An 8,848-nucleotide genomic window follows, 5' to 3' on the forward strand; every position below is an offset into this window, starting at 1 on the left:
TTAGGCCAAGACAGAACTTTTAGGCAAACTACTGCCCTTTGGTCGTGGGAATGCTTCCCCCTGGTTTATCCTCCTCTTGCAGGACCAATTCTGTAACACTTGCTCAGTTTCATTAGTGTCTTCTTACATAGTGCTGCCTGCATGAAGGTGCATGAATTTTTCAACTCCAGTTAGTCCAACTTTTCTCCCAGTTTAGGTCTAACACAGGACAGTGGTACTCCACCAGTGTGCTTTCTTCTGCCTCGAGGAAGATGTAATGTTGTTCATTCAGCTAAGCTTAATTATTTGTTTGACCTGGCAATATCCCCTGCATTACCTCAGAGATATTCATCACAAACCCAGATATGTCCCCACAAAACTGTCAGCTCAATGTGGCAGTGGGTCTGTTATCACTTACTAACTACTACTTAAATTCTCTAGAAATGGTCAAATAAGCAAGAGCAGCACATTTTGAAACTTCCAGACCTAGAAACTTAAACTGATCTCCCCCATCAGTCAAAAGTATTTCTGTTCTCACTTCTATAAGGTGGGAAAATTGCCAATGGCACTTTTTTCCCCTCTTATCTAAGTGCTAACCACAGCCCACAGAAAGAGACAAATACATTGGCATTGACAAGCCACAGATTTGATTCAATACTTATCTAAATAGGTGTGAGTCCTGAAACTATAGAATCTGTTGCCAGAAGCAAAGGACTACAGTTAGCTGTTGTGTCTCTCTGCCCAAACAACATTAAATAGCGTTAAACAGTTCCTTTGAAGCTGGATATCAAACCCTTCTTTCAGAACTTTTCCTTTGCAAGTATGCAGGCTTCTAAGTGGTAGAAATGCTATATAAAATTTGGCCAAGTGATTTGAATGACTATTGAGGATACCATTTCCTAATAGACACACCTACATATTGATGTGATTAATTTTGGTTGCCTGTATAAAGTACAAAAATTAAGTACTTTAAACCAAAATCATGTGTTCAAGGCCAAGTATTCAACTACAGTGATTCATCTAAAATGTGTTACTCGTTATAAAACCAAATATTGCTCTGATTTATATAAGCATTTCAGTCTAACTAGGGGAAGATGCAGGACTGCAGAGCTGCTGAGATGCCCTATAAAGGGGAACTGTCAAACATGTTTGAAACCAGAGCATCCCAGACTAAGTCTGCTGATGTTTCTAAAATCAAGATTTGTTCTGCTACGGAACACTGGTACAGAAACAGGTGAGCACAACTGGCACTGAATACTTACCAAGGTGAGGCATAGTTTTAAATGTCCATATCACAGCAGTGAGGTTCTGTAATTGTCCCCAGTTGGAGCAACAAGAGCAAAGGATACAGTTCTAAAATGGCGCCAGTCTGCTGCTCAGGAAAGGATCACATGAGATGGCTATGATGGTGATGGACTGTCTTGGTGACCCAGGAGGCCCCTGATAGTTGTGCAACACCTGTACTGTAGTAATTCAGATCACGTTTGAATGTAAAAGTGGAAGTTCAGGAGCACAGTCACAAGCACAGGTCCTCCAACCTGGCAGAAACATTACACTTATTATACAAAAATAGAACAGGATGGTAACATTTACCTTCTCCCTGGAGCTGCCCTTTTCCCAAAGAAGGCCAGCTCCAGTTTTCAGGTGCACCAGGAAGAGCTGCATTGCAGTATGCCTGTCTTCTAGAGATTCACCAACAGCCTTCAGTGCTCTGATTCTGTCACACAGATCAGCTGTGCTTAAACCACACAACTGTGCACTACAACAGTGGCTATTTACTGACCAACTGGTGACCAGTTTATCTTCCTAATTTATCAACAATTTCTTTGACAAGCTGAAATGGTAAACACACAAAACTAGTGCCACCAGATCAGTGGATTCACTTTGAAAAGATAAAAAAACCCGTCCTTAATATTTGCTTCTCTACACTAAATGCATCTCTTAATTTTAAACTTCAAAGCTCAGATGTAAGAGAACCCAAATAGTTATGAGCCTGTTCAGTTTACCACAGCACTCAGTAAGGGACAAGAAAAAGTAGGGCTCTGTTTCTGTACTGCATCATCCCTCTTCCCCTGCCCTGCAAAGCAGAATGACTTCTTTTGATGTTCTGAATTCTTCATGGCTTTTTATAGCAACGTAACATCTGAGCAGCTTAGTTTATTATCATAAACCCCAAAAGTTTGGTAGAAGTTTCAATAAAAGCATTAACTTTTCCCCAGCAATTTCATAAATGGAGATGACTAAGGTGACTGTTTTAATCTCCTGCCTTTAAGTCACAGCAATAATAAAGACAGGGCTCATTCCTGGAGGGTTTTTTTTTTTTACCAAAAAAAAAGCAAAAAAAAAAGACAGCAAAATATCTGATTATTGTAACCAGAAGAAGCTGCAGTTGAAACCAAGAAGATATTAGTGTTCAGACACCTTACTGAACACGTGGAGACACAGGTGCAGAAGCACATACCAAGAACAGAACGTAATAAATGTGCCTAAAAGCATATTGAGGAGTTTTACTCCAATTACCTATCTGGGACCAGCATAGTAGAACTTCTCTTACCTTTCTCACAATAAAATCACTTTTAAAACACTTGCAAGAAAAAGACAAAGTATCGAGACGACAGACACAGAGTAATCCAATCCAACTGAGGTTATTTAATACTTGGAGTAAAAACACTTCTAGACCAGAAAAGAAAATTGTCATGGAATTTCTATGTTTCTACTAGAAGAAAAGCTGTTGTTTTCACCAGGCTTTGTAGATACTGATTTCTGGAAATTCAACCAATCTTTTAATGCCACTTAGATATTGCTTATGGCTACTGATTCCAAGAGAAAAAGAAGTTATTAATCTGAAGGATGTAAATGATCCCACTACTCCAATGGTACACACCTGAGTGACAAGAATTAAAGCACAGGTACTACACAAAACGCTTTTCTGGCCTATGGAATCTTGAAAATAGGACACTTTTTTAATGAAAACTTCTTTTTCACTCACACCTCTATAAAAACCCAGTCCTTTCTTTCTCTGTCCCCAAACTGTCTTTCTGGTTGAGCTTAAGACATTCCTTAAGTGTACTACATGAGAAATTGATTTATCTTACATTACTCAGTGTTTTTCCAGCACGCTATTCAGTAATCCACTTCTCCTGGGACTACTGTAAAGCCACAGTAAGCAGAACTTATTTATTCTTTTAAGTTCAACTGACAAAAAATTGGTTTTTTCCTCTCAAAATACATCAATATGTACACAAAAAATAGTAGGTTATCAAACTTAGTTTAAAAAAACCCCAACAACCTTCACTTTTGTCCTTTAAAAATAGGTAAAGGTAAGAGAAATACCCCATCTGGAAACTAAAAATAACGAGTCATTTCTATCGTCTTTTCAGATTTTGCTGTTATTCCCCTGGAATACAATGACCTTATTGGCTTCTCTTATATAAGCCATGACAGATTACCTAGCTGCAATTTTACGTGTATTTTCTGTCAGACTGATCATTCTGCTCTCCTTTCAATCTCTCACATATGTGATCTCTCGCACCAGAACACAGAAGGGTTTTGCTGCTGCCCAGCCACATCAGCATTTCATACACGCTGCAATACAGGTCACACTGAAGGCTGAGGACACACATCAATCACAGAGAACCAGTTCTTTTGCTCAAAGATACGAATAAATCTGTTTCCATCGAGTAGTCCTGAAGCAGAACTTGTCCTTAGGCCAAGGGTAGCAGGGATCGTGCCACAGGGCTACTCGGCAGCCACAGCAGCTCGAGGCCTTTCATTGTGCCGACCCTTCACAGGCCTGGGGGCTGACTGCAAGACATTAGTCATCTGACTGCTGAAATGAAGTGGTCTATGGGAGAAAAATGGAAGTACCTGCACTAAACAGGAGAAGTATCAAACAGAGAAAAGAGAAAAAAAAAAGACAAGAGAATGCTGTAGCTTATCTAAGAGCCTATCACCAAATCACGTTCTCCTATTTCTTTGGGTTCCGGCCCTCGTGACCTTTGTTTTCACTTATTTCTAGTTTTGGAATAAAGAAATTTTTACAAGTTTAAAACTTAAAAATACACCCTCTTTCAGAGCATGTTCCAACGATGGAAACCAACGTGCAGTATGGCAAATAAAATTTGTATGCAAATACAAACCTCAGAAGTGCCATTTGCACTTTTTCCTTCCCCCCACTGGATCACCAACAGTGTCAGCATCACAGAGATCACATTTGCAATCTGGGGGTGCAATCCAAAGACCAGCAGTGCATATGTCAAGCAGCTCATTAACAATAACCTCCAAACAATCTCTAAGGAAGCCTTCATGAAACCTTTTTCTACATGAGACTGTGTCATTTAACAGGATTGTAACATATAACGTTGTGTCAAAACAGGATTAAAAATGGCCTCCTCTGATGTATGGGACAATTTCTCAGACAAAAGGTAACAATACAGAATAGGGATATTTATGTTTAAGAAAATGAGCACATACTAAACACTGTGCAAAAGGAAAAGACTTTATTTGTTTCAGGACCGTATTTGACTTCAAGACACTGAAAATCAGGAAACCAAACTGAATTTTGCTCTCCTAAATACATACATATTCAGCACATAAGCCATTAATTCTTAAGAGAAATTAGACATGCCTTTTATCATCTAGTTACTGCTGATGGCTTTCTGAGCTGCCAATTCTTGTTTGGGTTTTGAGTAATCCCAAGGCCTCCTGTTCTCTGTGTACCCGTAGAGCTTCCGCAGCGCCACGCGTGCAGCTTCCTCCTCTGCAGCAAGCAGTGTTTCACCAGGACCTTCAGCTATCATCTTCTTATCACTTGGGCAAAAAGAAAAGAAATTTAAACCATTTTCATCTCGAAATCCTCAGCACTACTGTGTATCACAGATAAAGCCTGCTACATTTTGTGTTTCTCCAAGGTCTCTAAATACTGAAGGTCATTTCCACATACACACAAATGGAAACGTCTCTGTTGGTCTTTCCTGCAAAGAAAAGTGATCCTATACTCAACAATGGAAACTCAAATCAGAAATGCATCCATTTCCTGGAAGAACACTCAGTTCATTTAAGATTCCTAGCATGTCACTGATTTTTTACAGTGTTCAGCCTTGTCAAAAATGAGCAAATTCTTTGCTCTGGTTGGCTTAAACACAGAAGTGAAATACTTCTGTCTTTTCTCCTCCCCTGGTAAGAAGGCATTTTAAAACATCTTCAAAAGGCTTCACAGATGTTATGAAGTACACACTCAGTTCTGTTTAAGCTACATCTCTGGGCACTGAATAGGGGCAGTTAGTGAAAGGACACCAGGGATTACAGAAAACAATCAAAACTCCAAAGATAATAAATCTTTAAAGGTATCTAAACCAAAGCATGACAAATCCAAACAGGTTACAGCAACCTTCCCATGTGTTTATCTGCAGCTCATTTAGCACGATGTAGGTTGTGGTGGGTGTGCTCCAGAGGAGCAACACTATCCCTGAGCAAGAGACCAGGGCGAGCACTGACCACACCACAGACAAGTGTAGTGGGATGACCAAGTCTTGTCTGGATACAGATGCTCCTCCTGCCTAGCCTACAGTGCCTGTGATTTGAAAACTAAAAAGCTTCCCTGGAATGGAACATAAGTGTCTCTTCAGTCCCACCTCCTTGTTGTCCATATCTCTTTACCCTTCCCTACTTCGAAGCCATTGAGTGCTGCTGTGGCAGAGTTCTCCTGCCAAAGCCCCCTGAGCCCACAGCTGGGCACTGCTGCGGGCCCCCGTCAGCCTTTGAAGCCTTTCAGTCAGAGACCATCCCTGTGTGCCTTGTCACACAACCCATAGCCAGAGCCCCAACAGCTGCTTTGATCTGCAAGCCTCTGCTAGGTTTCTCTTCTGTAATAACTTGAGCACACCTAGAAAAGTACAAGACCCTTTTCCCCCTTCCCCCCGCCCCATCTTAAATCCATTTCACTTGATATTAATATTGTACTAACCAGAACAACCCGACAAAGTACAGTGGCAGAACCGTGCTGACTCCCAGCTGCTTGGTAATTCTGGGTTCTGGAGGAGAGATATTCCTCTTGGTCAGTTCTTCCATCAGTAAGCCCATAGGATTGACAACTTCCCAGATCTCAAACAGGTCTTTTCCAATCAGTTCGGGAATAAAAAAATCCTAAACAAGAATATTTAAAAGTTACAAGTCACAGGACAGGTAATGAAGGCTCCAACTTCTAGTGTCTCATAATAAAAACACGAAGAGGGCTTAAAACAGTTGACAAATGCTGAAATGAATGAGGAAACCTGAGAGAGGAGTTCAGACAACACTTCTGCACAGCTCCGAGCATGAGGTGAGCAACTTACTGCTGCTTCAACACATGAAGTTGTACATCAGACAAGTTCTGTGAATAGGCTGAAGGGAAGGTGCCAACCACAGGACTGACACCTTTTTGGATCACTCTCTTGCCTGCTACTTGCTCTTACAGAGACCTCTCAACAGTCTTGTATCAAAAATAAGGTTTCAACAAACATTTTTCCACTGCAGAACTAGAAATAAGAGAAGAATTTGACTGAAAGGTCAGCAGCTGCTAGAACTGTTTTGTTGCATTGCATTTTAATTGAACATTTTTGTATAAAACACCTTTATGTGTCTGCACTCCTGAGTGCAAAACCTACAAACTCAGCCCCTACTTTACAGAAAATGTAATTTTTCAATTGAAGGTGTCACCTTAGATGGACTAATTTCATGATTTGACAGTACAGTGCATGAGCTGTAACCTGTTCCCTCAGCAACGGTCAGCAAATACTGAAGTATTGCCACTGTAAACCAAAGAATGTGGTTTGATGTGCTTCATCAGCCTGTGCTTCTTAGAGATGAAACCCACAACCCCCAAACCCAACCAACTTCCACCAGTGCCCAGCAGATCTCACTGCCGAACTGTCTTTAAGCAGGTACTGTCAGAGCTCTGCCAGGCCCCTGGACCTCTGGCCATCAATACACAAGGCAATATTCCCTTTTTTTCCCCATAACTTGTGAGGCCCTTGGATGTTTGTCAGTCCAAAACTAGATGAGAAACAATAACTTACCCTGACAAAGATGCCCGTTTGCTCGGGCCCACTGCTCCCGAGCAACGCTCCTATCACAGCAAAGAAGGTCCTGTGTAGCACGTCTGGAGGGACGGGAAACTCTTTGCAAAGTGTCAGGTCCTGTACAGACAGGTTTCGAGCCACGTAAGAAACAAGTTCCTGACCGGTGAGAAAATCAACAAGTGCCTGCACCCCCTTAGCAGGTAAATCTGGGTAGGCACCTGCAAAGCACTGCGTCAGGTAAGAGCGGGAGAAGGACACTCCCTGCTCAGCGAGTTTACTGTTGTCTTGTAGGTTAAGAGGAACAGTTTCTTTGTCCAGCCCCAGCTCTCGGCGCCTCGCCTCCTCGCTTTCGATGTAACAGGAGTTAACGAACGCAGTCTTGAGGAGATCCAAGGAAAAGTTTTCATGCAGCCGGTGGCTGAAAGCTTGTATCTCTGCATGGTAATCCCAGTTGGGCTTCTCCGAGCTATGGATAGGGGAAAGGAGAACAAATTCAGCCACAGACCTGGAAGCCGCCCGTGCCGCGGGCTGCGGGCCTCGGAGCAGCGGCGCAAATGAAAAACACGATCGCTTCTGAAGATCAAACCCGCCGTCTGAAGCCCGCGGTTCGCTGCCTCCGGACGGGCCCCGGCCGCGCCCAGACACGGAGACAGAGCCATTCCGCCCCGCGGCCCGAGCGGCAGGCGCCGAAGCGTTGTGCATTTGCCCGTTTGCCCGATCGCCGCGCTCCCCCCGCCCCGCCGCTCCCGCTCACCGCCGCTGCGGGGGCGCGAGCAGCCGCTGCTGCTCCAAGTAGGCGCGGAGCCACCGCTTCTTCTCGACGGGCTGCGCGGTGCCGAGCGCTGCCCGCCCGGCCCCGGCCCCGGCCCCGACCGCGGGCAGCAGCCGCGCCGCGCCCCGCAGCAGCCGTGCGGCCATGGCGGCGGGCGCAGCGAGGGGCGGCGCGGCGCGGGCCCCGCCGGGAAACGCGGCCCCGGCCCCGCGCGTTCCGGCCGGAAGCGCTCCCGGCCGCGCGCAGCACCGCGCGCACCGGCGGCGGCGGAAGCGGCCGTGGCGGCGGCAGCGCGCTGCACGCCGGGAGCGCCCAGCGGTGACGCGGCCGGGAGCGCGGCGGCCGCTGCTCGGGACAGGCGGCGGGCCCTGGGGCGGGCGCAGCCCGGAGCTGCCCCTGGGCAGGACGCGGTCTGGCAATGTGCCCTTCCGGGGAGCTTTATTGTTAGCGGGACAGCTCTGAAGCCGCCTGTGCAGCAGCGGGGCTCTCGCACTGCACCTGAGCTTAAGGGTCGTGGTACAAAAATGCTTATTAATACGCAAATGGTGCGAAGCCGTCCCTGCGCTTCACGTGGCCCGGCACCGAGGGAAAAGGTGCTCACGGGGAGCTCATGGAGTGTGCAGAGCACACACCCCATTGCCCACGGAGCCGCTGGTGTGGAGCTGAACGGCACGGGCCCCGAATGCAAGCCGAGCAGAATCAGTTCATTGTTCTCCCCATGTTTCTGATATATTTTTGCCGTACATAAGCCACAGCTGCATTCACTGATTAAACTATTATTAGCCATTAGCTAAAGGAATCTTCTGCCTTTCATGTCCTTGCTCTGTTTCCGAATTCTGTATCTCGCTGCTTTTCTGGCATCAGCCAGTCTTGGTACTGTCTCGGTTCTGCTCCAGTTCTGCTCTCCCATGGCTTTCAGCTCTCCACAATCATAACGTTGTTTGCTGTTCTGTTATCTGTTGTCCCTGACAACTGGGCACATGGTGAACCACTGCAGAAGCCCCTGACCCGCAGGGACAAGGCTCTGTTCTGCCTGAGA

General features: G+C 45.4%; 1 protein-coding gene across 1 annotated transcript; it reads right to left on the reverse strand.

Moving 5' to 3' along the window:
• Nucleotides 1-4,461: 4,461 nt before the first annotated feature.
• MRPL44 (mitochondrial ribosomal protein L44) lies at nucleotides 4,462-7,955 on the reverse strand. The gene is made up of 4 exons (XM_062006041.1): nucleotides 7,792-7,955; nucleotides 7,035-7,503; nucleotides 5,945-6,123; nucleotides 4,462-4,788 (listed from the first exon to the last, which is right to left on the reverse strand). The coding sequence occupies exons 1-4, from the start codon at nucleotides 7,953-7,955 to the stop codon at nucleotides 4,617-4,619; spliced, it is 984 nt and encodes a 327-aa protein (XP_061862025.1). The 3' UTR covers nucleotides 4,462-4,616.
• Between the last annotated feature and the right edge of the window lie 893 nt (nucleotides 7,956-8,848).

The sequence above is a fragment of the Colius striatus genome, chromosome 12 (assembly GCF_028858725.1).
Source record: "Colius striatus isolate bColStr4 chromosome 12, bColStr4.1.hap1, whole genome shotgun sequence".
NCBI lineage: Eukaryota > Metazoa > Chordata > Aves > Coliiformes > Coliidae > Colius > Colius striatus.

Bases quoted from the DNA above. Each gene is read 5' to 3' on its own strand.
- MRPL44 (XM_062006041.1), bottom strand. From the start codon at position 7,955: ATGGCCGCACGGCTGCTGCGGGGCGCGGCGCGGCTGCTGCCCGCGGTC. The intron at 7,504-7,791 runs GTGAGCGGGAGC...CCCTATCCATAG, and splicing joins CTCGCGCCCCCGCAGCGGCG to CTCGGAGAAGCCCAACTGGG. The intron at 6,124-7,034 runs GTAAGTTATTGT...ATTCTTGTTTAG, and splicing joins AAACGGGCATCTTTGTCAGG to GATTTTTTTATTCCCGAACT.